This window comes from Rhopalosiphum maidis, chromosome 2 (genome assembly GCF_003676215.2).
Source record: "Rhopalosiphum maidis isolate BTI-1 chromosome 2, ASM367621v3, whole genome shotgun sequence".
NCBI lineage: Eukaryota > Metazoa > Arthropoda > Insecta > Hemiptera > Aphididae > Rhopalosiphum > Rhopalosiphum maidis.
This window is the reverse complement of record NC_040878.1, coordinates 90,728,442-90,753,587: the sequence shown is the minus strand read 5'-3', so window position 1 is coordinate 90,753,587 and position 25,146 is coordinate 90,728,442. Positions and strand designations below refer to the sequence as shown.

Here is a 25,146-nt window from a genome sequence, read left to right as displayed (position 1 = left end):
TTGAACGTTTTGTGGAACTCTATATAATTTGTGTAGCTTTTCTATGTTCAAATCATAATTCAAATCGAAAATATTATTAATTAATATATATTTTCCCAAATTTCTTACGGAACCCTTGACACCGACTGACAAAACCCTTAGGTTCCATGGAACAGTAGTTGTGAAACACTGGATTATACTACCAAATAATTGAAGTTTCACTTAGAGCCTGAACAATTAAAAACAAATAATATAATAAATAGAATTACATTAATCAAACATTTGATAAAATCATTTTGAAAACAGTCAACATAAATGTAATTTAAATTAATGTATAATTTAATAATATTTATTACTTTTTAGTTTAGGTTTTATAATATTACACTTTATACGGTAAGCACCATTACAGAATCTGAGTACCTTTTATCCCTGCCGTGGTAATCCGTTAGTCACGTTTTTCGTTAACAAATATAAGTAGTAAATACTATCATCAATTTTTTCTACAAAATATTATATGATGATATTCTATTTACATTAAATTATATAATTAAATCTATTATTTCGTATATTATATTATTATGGTATAAAGGTTACTATAGTAGCCAATACTTAATACCACACTGTTGATAATTTTATAACTTTGTTAAGTAATCTCTATAGGTATTTAAGTATGTCAATTTTTAATTGGGCAATATAGATAATATTATAATAATGATTAGGTACATTTTATTAGTTTTATATTCTACAGTTTAATAGATTCTTAATTTATGTGTAAAAAAGAGAAATTGGAGCTTGAAAACTGTGCTTTTCGATGTTGCTTATTTATAAATCGATAAAATAAAATGACAAGCTAGTTAATTCGTTAAAACACTAAAAAAAAAAAAATGTAACTTTATTCTATTCGTTACGAAAACAAAGAACATTTTTATTTCGACGAATAAAAATAATGTTTGTGTTATATTCTTTTAAATAATTTTTTTATTGACTTTTTATGATTAAAAACATTAAGCTCATCAAAAATCTTTTTTATTGGATTTTTAATTATTACAAATAAATGATAAAATAAAAAATACTCTACTTAACCGTGAGGTTAGGTACAATAAATAATATTTTTGAACAAATATTTATCACTTTTACTAAAAACATATTCTGTGTAGGTAGTACTTTTTCAGTATACATTTTGGAAAATATTCATGTAGGAAAATATTTCAGTTGTTTTTTAGCTATGCCCCTCAAGTCTTCTGATTTTTACCAATGTATTATTTTCTAGACAATTGTAACCGAACGGTGATAATTGTGCTGATAACAGTAATAACAAATATATATATATATAATATTGGTTCGTAAATACGGTGTGTGTGTGACACAAAGTCCGCATATAAAATACTTGAACTCAGTCAATAATTTTCCACGGGCTGATAAACAATCGAACCGGAAACGATAATGGGAAAAATCTTCAACCCGGTTAGGTTAGGTTTAGTAGCTACTAATTATAAAGTAGTATGCATAGACACAACGATTATGGAAAGTAAATTAAATAAACTGCGTTCGTCACGGCGGTGATTATTCGCATTAAAATCGCGATCATCGTCTATCATCATGTGCATACTATTTAAATACGGCCGGTTGAAGCACAGTGACCGTACACGAAAGATGAATTCGTTACAAGCAACTACTATACTGCTAGTGGCGTCGGTGGCAGCAATGGCAGCAGAAGTGGCAACAGCCACTGGACAGCTTGATCAGATGTCAATTCAACGATCAAATTGGTTACATGATTGCGGTGCAGTCAAGTGGTCACATTGTATGGCTGAAAATATAGCCAGGACCTTTAGGATGTTGGAACAATCAAACCGTTTGCAAATAGCCGACGGCGTGCGTCTGGTCAAAACCACCACAACGACCGACAGATCGTCCAAGTAAGTTTATTAATCACCCTGTGTGATTATATATAACCTACCTATACTTGATAATATATTATAATAATAACAACGCGTGTACTTATACAGTTAAATAGTTAATTACACTATATACTAGTATTATACTACCATAGACCTCACAACGGCACTGAAGTAGTTAAAATATGTTTTAACTAATTTCGTAGTAATCAATACAACCACTCCCATAACAAAGAAAAAGATTTCTTTTCTTGGCAACTAAAAGGTCTACAAAAGTTCCATTCAGGACATTTCTATGGATTAGAAATTCAACACAAATTGTATTGTAGATACGTTGTATTTCTTTTTTTATGTTTATGTGGTTTTTGATAAAATTAGTATCATGTTAGAGTTCTCAACAAATTGCTATTTTTGGCAAAACTAAGTAATCAATACTGCGTAATAACGTCACACGTCTGAGTATAGCAACGAGTTATAAATCTGCTACTGACGGAATAATAAATTCTCTATTTTTTTACTTATATAGTTGTTACCAAATGCATAGTAAATCGTTTTTTTTATGATTGAATAAATAAATAATAATATATGTATATATATATATATATGTGTCATATTTGTACTTGCATTTAAATTTTAAATCCATAAAATAAGTTGTAAACGTATTTTTAATTCGATAAAATATTTTAAATATACTCTAAAATTACTATAAAATAGTAATCATAAATTTTAAAATTTTATTTTTAATGGTTTAAAAGAACAAAGAATCTATAATAAAATTAGGTCTGTAATACATAATATTATAATAGTGTAAAATTTACAAATTTTATTTCCCTGTATAGTGTATATACCTACCATAGTTACATAATGGTACCCGTAAACATTATATACCGATAAAATCCTGTAGCTCTAAGCCAATATAACCTTTGTCTCGAACATAATGAAAATAGTTTCTGCAACCTCATAAAATTGCTTTTATACTTTTACCTGCGCTACTATACCTATTTCAACATGAAATTCACTTAGCGGCTAGCACAGTTATTAATAAATGTACAATCTAATAAATTATTAAATTAAAATTTACATATAATCAATCACAATATTTTTGTATTTAAAAAAATTGTACATAACATGCGGCGATCTTTCCGAGAGAAATCAGATAAATACGCATACATTTTATATGATTATACATGAATTAACGCAATTGGTATATGATAGTGTTATTTCCCACAAAACATTAACCTAAAGAACAAGTAAACATAATATTATGAGTATAATGTATAATATATGTACTAGTATCCCATTTATTTTCTCTAATATTTTTATATAACCTACAAAATAATACAAAACATATGAGTTCATCAGGTGGGTTGAAACAATACTACTAAAATATTTTGCAGCTATATCATCATACTTTGAAAATTATATAATATAAATATATTAAATTATATAATATACACGTGTATTTAAATACAATTATTTATTATTAAATTACAACAGCATCAAATTAAATTAAATAAAATATAATTAAAGCTGATAGTAAGTAGTAGGTATACGATTTATTATAACCATAAATAGTTTAAGAATAAAGATTTTTACTTAAAATGGACTATAGAAAAATATTTTTTCAAAATTATGAAACGGAAAATGTCACAGATTTACTACTAGTACTGTCAGACTATAATGAAGATGATACTATTGTAAGGGAAGCTGAGTACAATTGTTTTTTTGAATTAGCGCATTAAGTAGCGTTTTAAATTATTGACAACAATTATATCGGCCTATTCTTTTTACCCAACCACATTAAATCAAGTGGTTTAAACATTGAAAATAACCATTACTATAATTTATAAGTATTACAAACATGAAAAAAAATCAGACTTCCCAATAAATAACTAAATAAGAAATATAGTTTTTTGGTTCTCAATTTTGCTTTAATCAAAAGAACCCGTCTTATATTTAAACTTAACTCAATTCACCTACTGCAGACCGTAGTCCATATGCTATACAAAATATAAGTCAAAGTAACTTAATACTGAAATCAAAATACGATAAAACTTATTCGTAAGAAGCAAGTTTAACAACTATATACAAACATAATAAATTACTGTTATTGTGTATCTGAATAGAGTATCACAAATATTCTGATATAGTTAAAACTACTAAACTAAGAAGAAACTATTTTATAGGTTTCAGCGATTCTATAAATTTAGTGATAAATTTCACTTATACTCTGAATCAGTGGCGTATAAAGGAATTAATTTTGGGTAGGGAGGATGTTATATTATATTATTATGTTAATTTTCGATACAGGTTCGCCAAATGTGTAACGTGTACAGTATCAACAATAATTTTCGGTTGTGCGTGAATTCCTAAAACCCTCCTATATACGCCACTGATCTGAATATTATATTGATTAGCTATTAAAGTGGTCTTCAAATCATTTAGTTTAAAATTTTACAAAACTAGTGGATAATATGCTGTTTTATAATCTCAATTTATATTCAAATAATGAAATGAACAATAATTCATCAAATAGTTTATTAATATCAATAAATTAAACATTTTAATTTAAGACATACCGACAATAAGATCATACATTTTTTCAAATACATAAATAAGGCGATTTATTTTAAAAGTCTAAACCTCATTTTCTCTAAAAGTATTTGAATATAACTTTTTTGAATGTCACCTATAGATACTAAGTGGAACGATGGATGTACTGATTTTGCAATGATGAGTATATTTCTTTTGTATCAGTCATCGCCTTTTAGAACAGTAAGAATACTTAGATTTTCAACTTTGAAGTGGTTTCTGATAGTAAATTGGATCTAGTTGGTACTTATTTTGTGGGTTGGCGAGAGGGCCAAGGATTAATATCTACTGACATTTTTACCAAGTTTTTATATTATCACTTTCTACACATTTAGACTCTTTTTAATCTATATATTCATAGAAAATTGAATTTTTTGATTTATTTAGTTTATTTTAATTGTTAATAAAAAACTTTTCACTAAGTCAAAAACTTAAAAATTTAATAAAAGTTTCTCGAAAGTTGAAATTAATAGAATTAAAAAAATCTGAAAGTAATTCCATAAACATTTTTTTATAATTGTCTTAAGTTAGAATTCACAAATTTACTTCAAAATTCCAAAATTAACAAATTGTTTTGGAATTGAAAATGCATGCAATTTTAAATATTTAAAGTTAAGATTTAAAATGTAATACAAGGTTCTTTGTACATAAAAATTACAATAACGCAACATTACGATCATTAAATACTATGTACAGTATGTATAATATTTACTAAAATTTCTACAATGTCCCGAGAAGATTTACCCATTGAGATATCTCCTGATATAATGGAGATATCATAATAAATTTTGATTTTTTAATAAAACTCGCAGAGAAAAAAACTACAAATATTTCATGTTTTAATTTATTTTATTGTTTTGTTAAAATATGTTTAAAAAAATATACTTTTTTATTTAATTGTTTTCAACAATACTGAATATAGTTATTTTGTAGAGTTCAACTTTTTGAAAATATTGACGTTTCAACATTTTAATTTCATTAATCTCGAGATTTTTAATATTTTCTCTAGTTTCGAGAAAAACACTGAAAGCGTTCGTCGGCCGTACGCGTGAGCACACGGGCCACATGTTTGATACAATGATACTATCGTATACTAGCTATTGTATTAAATAATTCGTAGTTTTTTTCAAAACTAGAAAAAATATTAAAAATCATCCCATTCATCTAAGTTATAAATACTTAAAACTAAATAACTAATTTTCCAAAACGTAAATACTTTTCGAAAAAATTAGTGTTCACCTTTAAAATAATCACATAATTCCCTTGTATATGATATTGTAAATAGTCTAAGAAGTATGTGCACACATTTATGCATTCGACATTCGACATTCTAATTATTGTTTTAAGATCGAAGTAATTTAGTTATCTAACTAATAATGTATTTAAAACAAATAAAAAATAGAAATTAATAATATAATATGATCATTATTAGTTAGGTTGTGGTTTATATCGCATATGTCCTGTCTAATGTTTACATAAAATACTTCAAAATATATGTTTCATGTTTAAACTAAAAAATTATCTACTCAAGACACATTTGCGTGTTGTATTAACATAAATATTAATGAGAAATAATAAAACTTTTAAATAAATTTACTATTTTTAATATTGAATAATATGCAAATAAGAAATAGTTTTATTGTTAAGTTATGTGCTATTATTGAAAGTTATAATATATTTCTGCTATTATTGATAGATTGACAAATTACAGGATATATTTAAATTGTATATTTTGTTATTCATCTCAGTTAAAACACAGCATGATAAATGATAATATCATATATTCATATGATATACGTTTTTATTATAATTATATTGTGATTTAATTTTCTTACCTCAACTCTATGAGTTATGATTACAATTATAAAGTTACTTACATAATTATGTATTCAGTGTTCTTGTAGTTCTGTTTTAATTAATTCAAACAGAAAATATAATTATTGAAAATAATATTCGATGACATAAATTTAAATATCCTTATTTTATAAGAAAAAAAATATCAAAAAATAAAAAAAATAAATAAATAAAACGTATGAATAATGAACCATATACCATTCAAAAGAACTATAACAAAGAAATGCTTTAATAAGACACTATATATTTTAGACGACTGTCAGTATACATAGGTACTGTGTAATATTTGCATCAATATATTTATTTGTCGTTATAACAAAGATTTTAATAATAATATGTATTTAATGATTTTATTGTACCTGATGACTTTTAAACCTAGCATTGATATTAAAACTCAATTTTACATAGAACACAACTGCAAGTTCAAAAATCGATTTATTTCTGAAAAGAGCTACCGATAATAATTTAATTTAAATTTAATATTATGGCTTATAAGTAGCAGCATTATAGCTTCATTATATAAAATCCTATCATCGTTAGTTTGTCATAAAATGCCATTAACCATAATGTTTATTAAATAGCTGGTACCTACCTAGAAAGTCGTGATCTTATTCAGAAACAATACACTAGAAAGAAACCTTTTCCGAATTTATACAAAACTGTATATCTACACAAAATTATTGAATAGTATTATCTGATATTATAACTTCTTTAAGCTTAATCTTCCATAATTATTATAAATTAAATCTTAATTTTGTATATCTGATTTTTCGTCGAAATATATTATAGTTCTTAAAGTTTGAATATATATTATGTACTGTTATTATTTCTGATTTAATTCTGTTATGGAGATTGATAATAATAATAATCAAACAAATAAATCTATGTACTCAAATAATTGTATAGAATTAATTAATTAATTCTTTACAAATGCACAAGAAAATGTAATATGCATAAAATGTTCACTGTACAATGTACATACCTACTAATTTATAATTTTATATATAGGTACGGGAATCATACTTTAGACATAATCAACAGAATGGTTTCATTCATCAATAGTCATTCATTACAAATTGATCTATGGACACCTAATAATAATGCCACCGCCGAAGGTATGCAGCAATGTTTTGATTAATATTAATATACATTATATATTCTTATTGACGGTTACGTGCATTCAAAGAAATGAAAATTAACCAATTAACGCTAAAATGAATGCATAGTAATCTCCGCGTAGGTACTTAGTATCTAAATAAAAAAATTATAAATATAATGCATGCGAATATGACATATTTATAGAAAATCAACTTGCTTTTTAGTATTTTAAACTTTGTATCTGTGTAATTCATAATAGTCATATGAACAGGACAAAGGTTAGATTAAGTTATTCAATGACGTACATTGTTTACTCTCAGGTTCAAAAAAAAATATGAAAACCAATATGGCTGTATGATAATATATGATGAATGATACGATATCATATTATGTAAATTAAATTTGTTTTAGTTTCTTCTGATGGTTTTTATGAATGGAAAACAAAATCCCTTAAATATTACAGTATTTCAGCATTGTAGCTCTATAACATGATTATTATTAAAATACTACGATAAAAAACTTTAACAACCATTGTGATTCCACCAAACAACAAATTAGATTCGATACCGGCAAATTGTTTCAACAAAACATACCTATTTTTGTTCATGTAGGTACAGTACGATTCGTTACAATAAAGCTAATAATGCGATGAGGAATCTGAAAACTTATACACATTTTTTATGAAATCAACTTGAAATCATCAAACTTTTCCAAAATTCAACTTTTATTTTACCCTTAAATTTGATTTTAAAATATAAAAACTGGAGAATTTTTAAACTTTATTTAATGATTGTTATCGGAATTCAAATAAATTATAAACTTCAAAGCAAATATAAATATATTTTAAGATATTTTTTTCGGCACGTTGGATAAAAAATTCTGCTTTTTAGTGTGGAAAATATTACTTATTGACTAATAATTATTAATTTGTGACCAGTGCATGCGCACGAGGATGCGTGCCGTGATTTCTCTTACATTTCATTCACATACACTAACATAAATTGTCACTTACTACATAAAAATTCACAACTTCATAAGACACACTTACTTAGTAAATTGTCTATATCGAACTCCTAATTTGAGTCTTTTAAATACCTACATATAAACTATTTTATTACAATATATTAATACAGATTACAAAATAAATATAATAATAGATAAATAATAAATACACTCAAAAAATATGCAATTTAATGGATATCATACATTTAACATAATAAATTATATTTGTATAATATAAGATGGTTTTCATAATACATTTTTAATTAGTATTGATTTCTATTACTATTACACGGCAGGAGGGCTACATTTATTATGAAAAATATAGATTTGCCGCACCATTGTGGAATTTAATTTATACAAAAATATAATACCTATAGGTATATACAATGCATACTGTGTATGATACTATGATATATATTATATTAAGATTTATGAAACAGTAATTTACAATATCATTATTAGGTAAGTATGAATATGAAATAAAAAAATATGATAAAATTAAAAAACATAAAAAAAATATTTCAAAATTGTCTATTGTTATTTCATGAAAATCACTAATATTATGTCCTTTATCAAAGTTCAATATTGAAATTATATTATTACTATTAACCTAATTTTATAGATTTACGTTTCTATTATTATATTAAAAATATAATTAAAAAATAATATACAATAATATATAATCATTAATTCGGAAAAACCAAAAAAAAAATGTGTTACAGCTGATACGTATGAGATATAGGATAGTCGCTATTGGACTGTGTTAGTTATTATTATAGTTATTAATCGCCAATTAAAGTTAATAAAAACGTATTTAAAATCAACAATGACAGAAGAACGTCTTAACAATTTGGCATTAATTAGTATCAAAAATGATATACTTTCTAAATTAGATCTAAACGAAGCAATACAAAATTTTGCTGATTTAAAATCTAGAAAAAAAATGTATATTTAAAAAAAATGGTGAGCGAGTGGGTATCGTTCTGCTGTATAGCAGAGATGGAGAGTAGGACACTGGTCACTATAATGGATGTGTTAAATTTGAATGCAATGACAGGTATCATTACATACGAAAAACAATTCTGAACGGAGATCATTTGTCAGTCAATGATAATTAGTAGGATATATTATATTATTACCTATATTTAAATTGTAATATATCGTTATTTTACGCGATTTCGTAAAAAATTAAATTTCATACGTTCATTAAATTTTTTGGAATTTTTTTTACAGTTACTTGAAGGAAAACTTATGGATAACCTTGTATTGGGTTTTTCAATCTTAAGTATAAATCACAACAATTTTATAAATTTTCAACTTCAAAATTCCTTACAAATTTTCGCGATTTTGATATATTTCGTAAACATTTGAACTTTAAATGCTTATAAACAAAAATTGTGGCTAACGATTTTTGATTTTTCTTTTACTACGATAAGTACAACTTATAATAAACTTTGTATTAAATTTTAAAGATTTTTTAGAAAACCAAATTTTTTTTATCGGCATTTCAAGAACAAAAATTTAGAAAAGTCGAAAATTTCAATGGTTTATAAATAATTAAAAAAAAAATTGTAAATAGATAACGCAAATATAAACATTTGGTGAAAATTTTAAGTATTTACAATGATTCGTTTTTGAGTTACAGCAAAATCAAAAAATCGATTTTGTCAAAAAGTTATGCTTAAAAATTCAAATCATTATTACTACTCCAAAACGTGATGACAGACACAAAAATAAACAAAAAAACACACACCATTGTAAAATCAATAAATTCATTACTCCGTTCAGAATCTAAAAAATAAAAATATTTATAAATATTTATTATATTGTATACGATTAACTTTAACGAAATAATTTTAATACATATTCATTATAAAGAATAATAATAAATTATATCTAAATAAGTTTTGCAATCCTTTACCTATCCATAAATATCAGAATTTTAAACAAAATATGTAGGTAATTATAAAAAGTATTAAATTTATTATAGAGAATTTGTATAAGGGCGCCTTTCAAAAAATGGCTAGTGCCTAATAGGGTTATTAAAATACAATAATTCAATTTTAAAATTTATTTCGTGAAAATTAGGAAGTTTAATAGTAATCGAATGTTGTATAATGTTGGTTGCACTATAGGATATCAAATACAACAGTTATCCTTTTCCAAAATGCTAATCAGTTATTTACTAGTATTTTTTTTAAATCGACAATAATTCAATAGTCTAGTTAACCCACCTAAATTGTTCAAAATAATATAAAATTAGGTAAGTAAATGTTACTTTATATTTATAACACTATTTCATTTATGAATTAAATTATCCTAATTGTATGATATATACATGAGTATTAGCCGATTATGCATTTCCCACGTGCAAAATTACACACTGGGAATATGCGATATGATTTACGGGAAAATTACGACATGCCTTGTCATGTCGTTTTTTAGATGTTATTACATTTTATTTGTTTTATATTATTTAATAAAGTAACTCAATAGTCTGAGTATTGTTATAGATGCATTTTTTTTTGTTTTGTTAAGTAGTAAAAAAGGTTTTATAAACATTGTTGTGACTAAAATATGTTTAAGTTACAAATATACATTATTAAATCTGTACTTAAGTAGTTAAATTTGTACTTTTAAATTTTAATATGTATTAACATTATAACAATCAAAACTAAAAAAAAACTAATATATGTTAACCATAAATTAAATAAAACTTTGATGGTCTGTCAAATCTAAATAAATTAAATTAATTGAATTCTTTCAACAGAATTCGTTTAAAAATTTTGATTAGTTTATGGCACTTGCCCCATCCAAGAAATATTTGGCATAGAACTGTATTAAAAATACCGGTTCTATACTTCCCTCCGTAGCAAGGAAAGTACGATACTTTTATTATTTTTTTTTCAACTAAAAAATTATAAAAATACTTTTTTGATACGTTCATTAATAGATGTTTAAAAAAAACTATGTTTCTCGTAATAATATAATTAGATATATGTTCCGTTAAACTGAGATTTTGAAAAACCGCTTCGCTGTTACCCCACCTGACCTTATAATAAAACTCGAAAAAAAAATTATTACTATTAGAACCCTATACTATATATAAATAGAGTGACATAATTTAAATAAAAACCTACGGATACTGAAGCCCCTTGTTTTTTTAGTTCGTCCATAAATGGCATTAATTATGAAGGTACAAATTTCAAAACACAGGTTGTTAATCACCCAATCCCCCTCCTTCCACTATGTGTGGCTATAAACTATAGAGTTAGGTTAACTATGTAAATATAATGATGTCTATCACTAATAATGAACAAAAGAGTTTTTTAATTTTTATTTAAATTCAGTTGATTCTTTTAATATTTATATAAAGAAAAATTGTTATTAAACTTATTATCTATGATTTTTATATTTTATTTTTATAATTTATTTATGTAGTTATTTTCTTTTTTCAATTGTTACTGTTATATAGTATATTATATTTCTATGTACTAAATTATGTACCTTATATAAAATTGGGTTCTTACTCGTAAATAAATTCAAATAAATAAATATAGTCTATAGTATAGACGTTGTAATAATGTTTTTGACGATTATTCCGACAGGGCGTAGACGTCATGCTTACCGGAAGGTGTTTCCGATAATTGTAGGCACGTACATGATCATGTCGGCCATTCTAATTCCAATGGGCTTCATGTTCATGTCTACGCTGGGTGGCAAAGCACTATTAGTCAGCAAAATGGCACTCATAGTGTCGTTGATGAGCAACATCAAAAAGATATTCTCGTACGAATACTATGTGCCACCGGCACCTCCAGCCGGTCATCACCATTGGAAGCGGACGCTGCTGGCGCATCGCACCACCGCCGGTCCACTATACTCGTCATACACCGCGTACTGAAATCTCGACAACACCACAAACACGCACAATCAGATTTAGAGTAGCCCTTAGCAGAATAGGCCCAACTGAAATTCGATCCTCTGAATTTTCTGAATTTATAATAATATATAAGTTATTTATGACGTGAAACGAGTTTGCGTACGATTTACATACTACCTATTTTATATTAGCTATGGATAAGTGATACGTAAAATATTTTTTGTGTTATATACTTATTTATTTTATTTATTGTCGATATATTATAAAGTAAACGGATCTTATATTGTAATGTTATGAACATATTGACGTTTAATTGAACTGGACCTTAATATTATATATACTTGTTTTGTTTATTTTATTATATATATATATATAGTCATGTAGGTACATAAATAATAAATATATATCTGGTATTTTGGTTAATTATCACTTGCTTATTGCATGTTTACCTTTTACCTATATTTAAACAGTGACAAAATGAATGAATCTTTTTCAAATGGTTGATGTATAAATTGCGATAAACATCTACACGCAGTATATTCCGGCAACCCATAAATTGCTTACCTGTGTAGCATAACTATATAGTAAACATAACAATAACAGTGGTGGATCCCACATGGTGGGGCAGGGGCCACTCCCGACCATCGTCTGGTTTAAAAATATATTTTCATAAATAAATTGTGTGAGAGCATAAGAGGCATTTTTATATCCCGAATCGCCGACCGGCGTTTATTTCTACAAGTTTACTTATGTAATAATATACTAATCACTATAGATTACAATTTAAAAAAAATATACAAAAATATCCGATATTATTTGTGTTAAGTACTTGTCACTTATGTACTTGTGTAGTTTATATAATATATAACGCTAATATATTTTTGAACCAATAATGAACAAATTTGTCATAAACAAAAATAAAGCTGCATGAAACTCATGAAAATATAATTTTATTTTGTAGTTTTATTAATTGTACCTATAATGCTTATTTAAAATTAAGCACCTATACATTTATATACATACTTATCTCTGTAATATTTATTGCTTTTTTAGATATAAATTAAATTTTAAACATATTTGGAAAAATACTTTTTATTTTACAGGAGTACAATTTTAAGTTAAATGGAAAGTCTGACAAAAAAAAAAGGAATTAAATAAAGATTATAATCAAATGTCCACAAAATGTGCGCCCCCCTTAAAGAATTTCTGGATCCACCCCTGAACAATCATAGCGTAAGCTAATAAACTATGATAAAATATGTACTATATTGACTAGTTATTTTTAATTTTTTATAATACTTGTAACTTATAAGCCTGAATAAGTGTCGAATACTCAAGTGATTTTTGGTAGTATAGTAGATGTAGGATTTTATATAAGATGCCATAATTGGTACTTGAGGGAACAAAATTAAATGTCTCCACTGTTTCCAGTACTTATTTATATTTATAAATTGGGAAAAAATAACCAAAATCTGAAGAAAAATGAGAGTATTTTTCGCTTTTATACTATAGTTTTTAATTTTTAATTGCAGCTGTGTCATTAATACATTTTTATGAATGAATTTATTTTTATAATTACGAATAATCTTAAATAACATTTATAAAATATTTGTATTAGAATGTTCTAAATATAATATATAATTTTCAATAAATATTAGTACTTTTTGAGCATGTTATAGACATTTGAAATGTTTTTAAAATTGTTTTCGATTCATGATTGTAAATTAGAATGTCTATAGATTGAAAATATTGAAATGCATAATACAAAGTTTTGAATTGTTTCTACAACAGTTAAGTTAACTAAAAATTTAACGTCTATCACGAAAAGAATTTTTTTTTTAAGTCTCAACAACTAAGGTTGTTAGCTTTGATATTTACTAAATTACTAATACATTAGGATTATACTATGTATAATTTTACAATATTACGATATAATTAATCTTAGTATGTACAATGTAGAAAAAGAAAACATAGCAAAAAAGAAAAAAAAAGTCATAAACTATATAAGGTTATAAAGTTTCGTTATTTAAAAAAAAATTAAAATTCGGTTGAAGTTTTCATAATCGGTTACAAGAGTTTCATATGGGTGCTCTGTATTGCGTAATAAAGTTCTGGTGTCTGCATAATTGCGGCAGTATATAAGGACGTGTTTGATGGTAAGTAAAGTTTTTTCAAGATTTCTCTTTACTGCTTTTAAATAGGTATTTGGTCTTCGTCCTTAGTTATTTTAGTTTTATGTAATATTCAGTTTTTCCCGAGTTTTGGAAAGTTTTTAGGTTTTTATTTTTGTTTTTGATTACAATTCCATTTTTATAGGGATGTGATCACTATTATATACCTTTGAAAGAGTTATTCAATGGATTATCTCAGCTAGTGATGAACTTGGCAGTGATAAGTCGATAGTTGAGAATAAATTATTGAAGTCTCTTATCGATAAGTAAGGGTGAGGTAATTGTTTGATTACATTTCAATGTCTGAGGAAGAGAATGGTTTTAGGTTTGTTATGTACAGACTACAGATGGTGATGTTGGATTCAAGTTGAAAGTTATAGCGATTACTTCAACACTTCAAGGGTAGAGACTAGAAAGTATCGGCATATCACAACTTGATTTATACATATATTTTTTCCCCTTTTCCCCTTAAAAACTTATGTGACTTTCTTGTATATTCAAAATGTAATTGGAATTTATTTATTCCGTAATTAACAATATTATTATTATCATTATTATATATTATGTGGTGGGGTAATCGGTGCGAGCCAATGTTGTCACTCCACTGCTAGCCCTTTTGCATAAGAATTGTTGATATTATGTTTTTCTTTATTTTTCTTGGGTTTTTTTCCCTTATGTATTTCTCTACTTTCATTCTTGTTATTCTTGTTTGAACCCTTCTATAAGTTTCCAAAGTGTTGGATGACATAATCCAAGTAAATTATTAAAACCACTATAATATATATATTGGATAACCCAGCTATAAACTGATTGTGATTATCTGTATCTACTATCTTCATAACTAATTATAAATTATAACTTATAAGTAATACTATTACTACAGATAAATAATAAGAATAAGAATTTTAAAGTGATAACTTTAGTTGTTTTTAACATTCGCTATTATGTCTTTTAGCAATTTTATGCTTAGATATTTTTCCGTCACTATTTTGACGTTCGCTTTTTTATAAATTCGCGGTTATGACGATGAATCAATTTTAATAAACTATTTATACACTTATACAACAGATCCATACACGCCATTCTACAGTTTATTAATGAAATTCGTTTATACATTTTAACTTATGACAATATGACATTATAGTATAAATTAGAACAATAGGTATCCATAATAACATTATGTTATTTTTAATTCAACCCTACTCTACTAACAATCAGTATAAGTATATTTTAAATAGTGATACAGCGTTAACTCCGTAGTTAACACTAAGAATCCATTTATCCATTTTCGCATACAATGATTTATCATTGAATTCGAATTTAACATACCCATTGCAGTGACCTACTCAATGACGAGGTATTCTTGTAACCTATACTATACAGCAGAACAAGTTTTTATAATTTTTGTAAAATAGTATTTTTTTTCTTTTACATATATTTACTTTATAGCTTGAATATTTTTATTAAAATATTAAATTCAATAATATTATAATAATGCCGAGTTAATTGACACAGTGAATATTTAATTAATACAATAATATACATAATATATGATTCTGAAATTAAAAACGTCACATAGAAAAAATAATTCAAAAAATATCAATAATAACAACTATTAAAAAATAATTTCTATTCTATTTTCATAATATGATTATTTTTTTGTTGTAATTGAAACTGTAATAATCTGAATTTATGGTGATCGTATAGGTTAGATAGGTAATGATTTTAAGCTGTGTGCTGCGTGCATTCTCTAGGTGCGTCATACAATTTTATGAAAACCAAAGTGCCATTTAAAAAAAAATTTTGAATCCCGCTAGGTTAGATGATACCGTAAATATAAGGTGCAGTCATGATTTAATCATTTCGAAACTATTTTCAATCCTAATATTGAAAAATGTTTATAATTTATACTATGTTATAAATTGGTCCAAACAGGTTCATATGCACTTTGTAAAAACGTATACAAATATTATGTAAATTGGTCACAAAATTCACTTCAAACAGGTCGTGTTTTTATAATTTTATATTTACGCGGACAATATGGATACTTCTTAGATTTTACCTCAGTGTAAATAATATTATGATGTTTATAATTGTATTTTTTGTTTTAATTATATTATTTTAACGATTATAGTCCTTATTATATTAGTATTTATTCAGCTTATTGTAAGGAAATTATTGAGTTGAATGAGTTGGGAAAAAAAAAGTTAGAAATTAGTTATTTTAGTTACTAATTTTTAAAAAAAAATTACGATTTGCAAATTTTGTTTTTAATTCTAAATATAGATAGTGCGCCATGTGTGTGGTTGATTATACAATTTTCCAATCTTATCGACGGATCTCGGTCTTAAGAAATTGAATTATAAAGCCTGCAGAGTGATCAGTAAAGAAATCTGTCCATTTGAAAATATAGACATGACAATATGGATGGGCATAAGATAATATTTTAATAGACAAATATGAAATAATGACGTAAACTGCGACTGATAGACTATAAAAACATCTCAAGTACTTAAGTTATTTTATTAGGTAATCTTTTTGTTGCTCAATATAGTATAATATAATTATATATTATAAGTTATTGAAAATACCTAATGCTTTTTTTTTTTTTTTAATAAATATTTACTCACTTTCAGTAATAAGACCTACTGTAGAGTTCCTAAATCTTGATATATTTTTTTAAATAAATCACATTTAAAAGAGTAGGTACCTAACGGCTCTGTTTTACGTACAGTAGCAAATAAACCTCGTCATTAAATCACTATAATAGTATATATTTGTATGTGTTGAATTTGAATTCGATGATAACATACAAAAAAACGATGCTGAGTCAAGATGGTTTGTTAGCTTCAATAGTTATATCTATTAGTTATCTACTTACCTATATTACTAGCATATATGTTATCAATTATCATATATACTTATATTGGTATTAACGTCATTTATTTTACTATTAATAACACAGTTAGTTGAATTAATTTTTGCCGAAAACATAGTATTTAAAAATACCATAATTAGGTGAATAAAAATAATAATATACCTACATTATAAATTATAACATATAACTGTTTCAAATACTTATGAATAATATTTTTAAATTACAACAAAGTAACTAAAATCTAAATTAAGATGCATATTATAAAATTTGTGTTAATATATTTGGTTATTTGGTTATTTTGGTAGTTGTAGTATGAATTACTTATGAGAAATCTTTTATTACATTTTCAATCCGTAATTATTTAAATTAAATATTTTAAACATTTTCTATTAAAAATGTATTTGCAAATTTATGTGATTTTTGACAAATTTTGTCAAACTTCTAATGTTTATAAATATAAGTTGTACTTATCTTGTTAAATAGGTAGTTATAAATTATAATAAAAACTTAAGAGAAGGAATCTTGTATTAACAAGTTGACTGCCATAGTACCATGACTCATGAGTATCATAATATTAATACTCGCGTATCTTAAATATCCAATATTCATCTAAACGTTTTGAATAAAATTCTGGTTTTCACACCATTTGATTTTCAAGGTTTGAGGGTAAATTTTCAATTTTGGCACTCACAATTTTTTGTGATAATATCACTGATAACTACTATTTATGGTAAATTCATATTCCATCAAATAGAATAAATAGAGCAGAAAAATTCAAACTTAATTGTGCAAACATCGCTCAAATTTAATAGTTTTTAAAATAAAAAGTAATAATTAAGAAACAATTTATACGACTCGTATAAATAATAACTAAATTTATTTAGTGAAGTAAAATAATATAACATTAAACTCATTAAACTTTTTTAATTAATATTAATGAATTAAACATAAATATATTCACACAACTAACAAAAGAATAATAAAATTACATTTTTAATTTTTTTTATTGAATGCAAATAAAAATACATTTTAAACAATAATATTTAGACATTTTATAATCCGTCCAAAAATATAACAGCGTACGTGACAATACCAGTTATTATAGTTTGTAGCCCGTAGGTATACACTAATCTGGTTAATTTCGTAGTGTTAGAACCTCATAAGAATATTGCGACAGCTGACTTTTCGAGTATAGTTTTCAAACTTTTTGACCCAGCTAAATTTTTGTCAACATCAATAGAAAAACAATTTTAAAAATTTAAAAATGTCAAATGTTTATAGCTCAAAAAAAAATATTTTTTTTGAAAATGTTATCAGGTGTAGAAAAAGCTAATATAAACATTTGATGAAAATTTAAAATATCTAAAATTATTAGATTTTAAGTTATACTAAATAAAACAAAATGCAATACTTGTCAGACTTGTTTTTTTAATTGTTATGCGTAAAAATGTCTGACATTCCTCTTTTTTTAATTTATTATTTTTTTTTTTTTAAACTACTCCTACAGGGAATTGTTTTACTTTTGGCCCCCAACTAAGTACTAACTAGATCAATATTCTAACAGAAATAACTCTAAATGTTAACAATTGAAACACATAGACGCCGACTTTTAGATATTAGAGCGGGGGCAACCTCCTCTTCCTTTATTAAGTGAAAAAAAATTCTGTAGTATACTGCAATTTGCTGATCAAGAGGAGTAATTACCGAATTGTCCGGTAACCATCTTTTAATTTTCCTCTAGGGTGTAAAATAAAATATTATGCATGTATATTATTTTATTTTTATGTAATCAAATCAATTCCGTCTCTATATTCCGAGAAAAATTGAAATAACAGATGTATTTTTAGACCAAATATAAAACCAAATAATAGTGAGCGATCTATAGTGCTTATAACCATTATCGATGATCATATTATTTAGGTAATATACAAATATACAGTCGTCGATGTTCTGTCGTTCTGATGAATATTTTCATGTCATAATCTGGTATTTTAACCAAATTATTATTGTTGTACACAACGGGGACGAAATAATACTTTTGCCCCCATTAAATCAATGCACGGGGGCGATCGCCCCCTTTGCCCCCGTGGAGTCGGCGCCTATGTTGAAACATCTACTTTACTGCCTCAAAAAGTGATGATAGATATAAAAATTAATATTAAAATAAATAAGAAACACACATTATTGTGATATTATTACATTAATTTCTCAGCTCTGAATCTAAAAAATGTAATTATAATTTGGTAGTTAAAATAAAATTATTATTTTATATTGGTCATATAAATATATAATAGAGTAAATACTTTTTATTAATTAAAATGAGCATGCGTATAAAAATGCGTTTATTATTAATTGTTATCAATTTATAAAAGGCGATTTAAACTGTGATATAAATCTCTGTTGTTATAATTATAAATAAAAATGCATTAATATGCTGGTTAGACTGATAGGTACTGACTTCAAAAGTATAGGTATTATACTGTACTGTCTGTACATTAAGTTTTAGAAAATATTTGTATAATTTTTTATTACCTGATATATAAATAAATATATAATTATAACTATTTTAATAAAAATAGAAAAAATAAAAATTGATTGAATTTCTAAGTAATTTAGTGATTACTATAATTGTAAATTTTTCTATAAGGAATTCGTAAGATTGTAAAAAATAATAAAAATACAAATATTAAATAAACTGCTTATTAATGTAGGTGGTATCTATTATAGTGTATTTTTAGGTGGTAATTCATAACACACACGTATTGCCGGTAAAATAAATAATATAGGTACAATAATAACGTTTGTTATATGAAGAACCAAAATTTACATTATTTAAATTTGATATTTACATAATTTTAAAGTAATAGTTTATAAAATACAGTAGAAAAAAATCAACACAAATTGGCTTATTTTGCATTTTTTATTATCATAATTACCATTTATTTATCGTACGTACTTATGTAGGTACCTCATTTACCTCTTTTTCTATAACACTGCAATGCCAATGATAAAGGAGCAAAACATCTGCGAGTCGACAGATGTGGGATGGGATAAATTTTAATGACCGAAGGTCGTCGATTTTGCAGAATCTGTATCATAATTTAATATTACTATTATGAAACCCTTGGATGAGCATACCGACAACCGGTTTTCGGCCATAAGAAAACCAAACAAAAAAAAAAAATACGTAAACAAATAAAAAAATTACGATTAATACGATTTAAAGAAAATACATTGAATGTGTTAAAAATTCAAAAAAAAAAAACCGTAATAAAAAAAAACCTTGGAAAAGAGATGAAACATTTATCGGTAGGAGAAGTTTTTTCGTGTTCAGAATCCATAAAAAATTCTCTTATTCCAAATTACTGGTTTTTGACAATATTTTTTGCTGGAGACTATCCAATAGATTGAACTATTGAAGCGCTCACCGGTGTATATATAGTAAATGCTGACGCTCAGTAAAGTATCCAGTCAACCGGTAGCTGTAGAACTGAACAGTACTAACAAACAACAAGGCAGAAGCAACAAGCATTATGGCTTCCAGGGCTATGGTGAGAACGAACAAGATATTATAATTTTATACTTATCAAACTACTATACATAAACGATGTGTGTTTCATACTATTAAAAATATAACTAAAAATATAAAATCATGTACGTTAACAAAGATCCAATTTTTACCTATAAAAATAATACCATGATATGATAGCATTCTTATAATACTTATTATAAGTAGGTACTTAATATAGGTAACTTAGTATACAAGTACATATACTCTTTATTTGGTAAATCTTTACTTTTTAACATCGTAATGATATTTAAAATTATTTAAATTCATATTTATGTTTTAATAGAAAATAATCTATGTAAATATTTATTTTTCTAATCTAAAATCATTTAACGTGTTTTGAAACTTTTTTTATTATTCTTCCTTTATAGGTACCTACTTGTCATTAAAATCTGTAAATAACATTATCAAAATGTAATACTGAGTAATAAAATACTAATCTTAAATTCTTAATGGACTTATAGAAATAGAATCTGTATACATACACTAAAAAGAAAAGATATACCTAGGTAGGTATTATATTATATTTTAATATTTGGAATTATTGTTATATTCAGTTGTTGATTGCAATATTGTGTATTATTATGTTTAATATCTATATTGATTTCATTGATAATTAATAAACGATTACGAATTTATAAATTGTTAATATTGAAAAATATAAACTTGATTCAAGATGCAATAAATTTCACTTGCATATAGTTGCATATAAATAACTGTAAGTAAATATTTGATATTTCTGTGGAATGCTTTACATTATTTTTTTTATTTTAGTTATTAATTATAACTACATAACGTGTTGAAACATTTAAAAAGTTGTATACCTATTATCTATATTACTTATTCATTATTTTTGATCAAGTACAAATTATTTAATAAACGTAGTTACACAAAATTTTATTTTATTGCAATTATTTTTTCTGATATCTATATAATTAAAATTATTATATTAAACATTAAAAAAATAACTATAAGTGTATAATTTTAATTACCATTACTTTTTTCAGATCCAAATAGCTTTTCTAGGACTCCTAGTTGTGTCCGCCACATTCGCGGATGTCAAGCAAGTAGATAAGAACGAGAAGAAGAGGGACACTTTATTCAACCCATCATTCTCATTTGGAGCCAAAACTCTTGGCTTATCATCCCCATTTGCATTCGGTAGCTCGTTTTCATCGACTGCAGCACCATTCAAATCCGTTTCTTACAGCTCCACACCGGCTCCGTTTGCATTCGGTAACTCTTTCGCGTCGAACGCCTACTCCAACGCCGCTGCCGCTCAATCTTTCGATGCAGCATCATTCATTGGATCTTCCACACCAGCTCCATTATACGATGGATCCTTCGTTTCTTCCACCCCAGCTGCTCTAATTGGTTCATCTACACCAGCACCTTTCTTATCTGGTGCCGCAGTGTCCAGTGCCGCACTATCGGACGCAAGCTTTGCGTATTCTTCCACCCCCGCTTCAGTCTTATTGGCCGGAGCTTCACCGGTTGTGTCATCTACTCCAGAACCCGTTGTTCTGAACAGATCACCGGCTTTCGCTACATCATACAGTTCTTACTATTCCGGAGCTTACGCCCCATCATATTCTCAAGGAGCAATTGTCAAGTCTGACTCAATTAGCCACGATGCTATTGAAGTACCAGCTGTTGCTAACGCCCCTGCACCTCATCACGAAGTTACCATCACTAAAGAAGTACCAGTTCCATACTACGTCCAAGTTGAAAAGAGAGTTCCTTACCCCGTCTTGGTTCGCGTACCACACCCATACCAAGTCACTGTAGAAAAACACGTGCCATACGCTGTACGAGTCAACGTAGATCGTCCAATCCACGTTCCACAACCGTACCCAGTAGAAATTGAGAAGAGAGTGCCATACCCAGTTGAAAAGCCAGTACCTTATGAAGTGAAAGTCCCAGTCGACAGGCCATACCCAGTTCATGTTCCAGTTGAGAAACCCGTCCCATACGCAGTTGAAAAGCCCGTCCCATACCCAGTACGAGTCAATGTTGACAGACCTTATCCAGTAGAAAAACCAGTGCCATACCCAGTAGCCGTCGAAAAGCCAGTGCCATACGCCGTAGAAAAAGCTGTGCCATACCCAGTAGAAAAATTAGTCCCATATGCCGTTGAAAAGAGGGTTCCCTATCCAGTAAGGTACGACGTTCCAGTTAAGGTTCCCGTTCCAGTAGAAGTCAAGGTTCCAGTATCCGTGGACAGACCAGTCCCGTACCCAGTAGAAAAGAGAGTGCCATACCCAGTCCAAGTCCCAGTTGAAGTCAAGGTCCCAGTCCCGGTCGCAGCTCCAGCTCAACGTTTCGCCACTGTACACTACTATCAACAATCACCAGTCGCTTTAGGATATGAATCCAGCCAAGCTCTTATCGGTCAATCTGGTTACAAAGCGTTCTCATCTGGTTTAGCCCAAGGTACAGGAAGTGCATTTTACAGCTCTACTCCAGCGACCGGTAGTGCATTCTACAGCTCTACTGCTAGCCCAATAAGCACATACAGCTCTACTGTCAGCCCAGCTGGATTCTTCGGCTCAAACGTGGTCCAAGAAGGTTTCGTTAGTTCATCCGCAGCGCCCTTCAATTTCGGCCAACAATCTTTCATTGGATCTTCGACACCAGCACCTTTCAGCACTTTCTCCGCTGACTCAATCTCATCTGATGTATCATCTCTAATCAAGTCCGCTAGCATTGGATCTGAAGGTAAAGAAGAGATTACCATAGGAGATGCATCTTTGAAGCCACAGGAATTGAAAGCTAACAACTTTGATGTTGTCAAGAAATAATTCATCAAACACTTGAGTTTATCTGATAAGGAATTTTCATTATTTTTTATTTTCGCTGAATAATGAGAAAATGTTTTATAGGTACACATCTTTTTTAATGCTGTCTTTTGTTTAGCACATAAATAATTTTTAATTAATTATGTATAATATTATAAAAATATAATATTTTTTATTAATTCATACATAGTTATGCTTTTTGTATTTTATTTACCACTTTTAATTGAAATGAATAAATTTTTGGTTTATTACCGACTTATAATACCAATATAGTATAACTATATATAGAATTATATTATAGGTACTTAAATAATCGTTAAACAAGTATGGTTAAAAGGTATTAGCACTCTTAACAGTTACTAAAGTCTAGTAACTGAGTAAACCCAGTAAACTAAAGCCTCCCCAACCAATGTAATATTATAATTTATAAATTTTTCAGACAGATAAACAATACATTTTTTCTTTTTTTTATTTGTATTATAAAATTAATCCTCACTTAGAAAATGGGCGATTATAATTTTTTTATAGACAATAATATATTAGGTATATTTTAAAGTATGAATATTTTCTGAATCCCATAATATGTGCTAAAATGCAAAATACATGTTTAACATGGATAAATAAATTTAATATTATCTACATTTTATTAACTGAGTCATCTTAGTCATCTGATTACCAGAATACCTGATATTTTTTTAGTCAAGTATTCAACTATATGTATGTATAAAGTTTCAACTATCAAGATAAAATATTATAATTTATTACTTTTCTACATTTATTGAAATCAATTAAAAAAACATAAGTTCATTTTTAAAATACAATTTAAAAATTATTAAAAGCATCTATACTAATAGTTGTTATGTTAAAAATAATTTTAATAATTTGTTCTCTAACGAGTTACATGTAAATTGAGTTCCCTAAGAATTAATTCTTAAATATGAAATTATACTGGTATTAGTGGCATTTAGTTTTTTTTTCTACAGTCTATATCAATGTAATTTTATACAGATTGGTAGAACTCGATTTATACAAATTTTAATATAATATTTTTACCAAATTTATTCATTTTTTTAATTTTTAATTCTATGTAAAAATAATGTTTGTGACGTTGAATAAAAATTGTTTAATTTAATAATGAACCAAAATTAAGTAGACCAATTATGATTTATTTATCACTAAATTATGTTTAAGTGACTTTTAGTTTACTATCAGTTCATTAAATGTCAACTGATTGTTATGTAAGTTTTTAGAAAAATTAATAACTGAAGAATTATGGTCACTACTTTTCGTTTAGTAAACATTTATAATTATAAACATTACTTATCGACGACCGACATGCGCAATAAATAAGTCAGTTACTCAAAAAAATGCAAAATCAAGTTACTGTTATTTTGTAATAGATATTTGTTCGCGCTATAAAAATTA

General features: G+C 26.5%; 2 protein-coding genes across 2 annotated transcripts; both read left to right on the top strand.

The window, feature by feature from the left end:
• The first annotated feature begins 1,632 nt into the window (after positions 1-1,632).
• On the top strand, positions 1,633-12,598 carry LOC113554460. Its single transcript, XM_026958330.1, has 3 exons — positions 1,633-1,898; positions 7,332-7,438; positions 12,032-12,598. The coding sequence occupies exons 1-3, from the start codon at positions 1,633-1,635 to the stop codon at positions 12,325-12,327; spliced, it is 669 nt and encodes a 222-aa protein (XP_026814131.1). The 3' UTR covers positions 12,328-12,598.
• Positions 12,599-20,804: 8,206 nt separating this feature from the next.
• LOC113553288 (skin secretory protein xP2-like) lies at positions 20,805-23,906 on the top strand. Its single transcript, XM_026956546.1, has 2 exons — positions 20,805-20,906; positions 21,931-23,906. The coding sequence occupies exons 1-2, from the start codon at positions 20,889-20,891 to the stop codon at positions 23,722-23,724; spliced, it is 1,812 nt and encodes a 603-aa protein (XP_026812347.1). The 5' UTR covers positions 20,805-20,888; the 3' UTR covers positions 23,725-23,906.
• Positions 23,907-25,146: the final 1,240 nt, after the last annotated feature.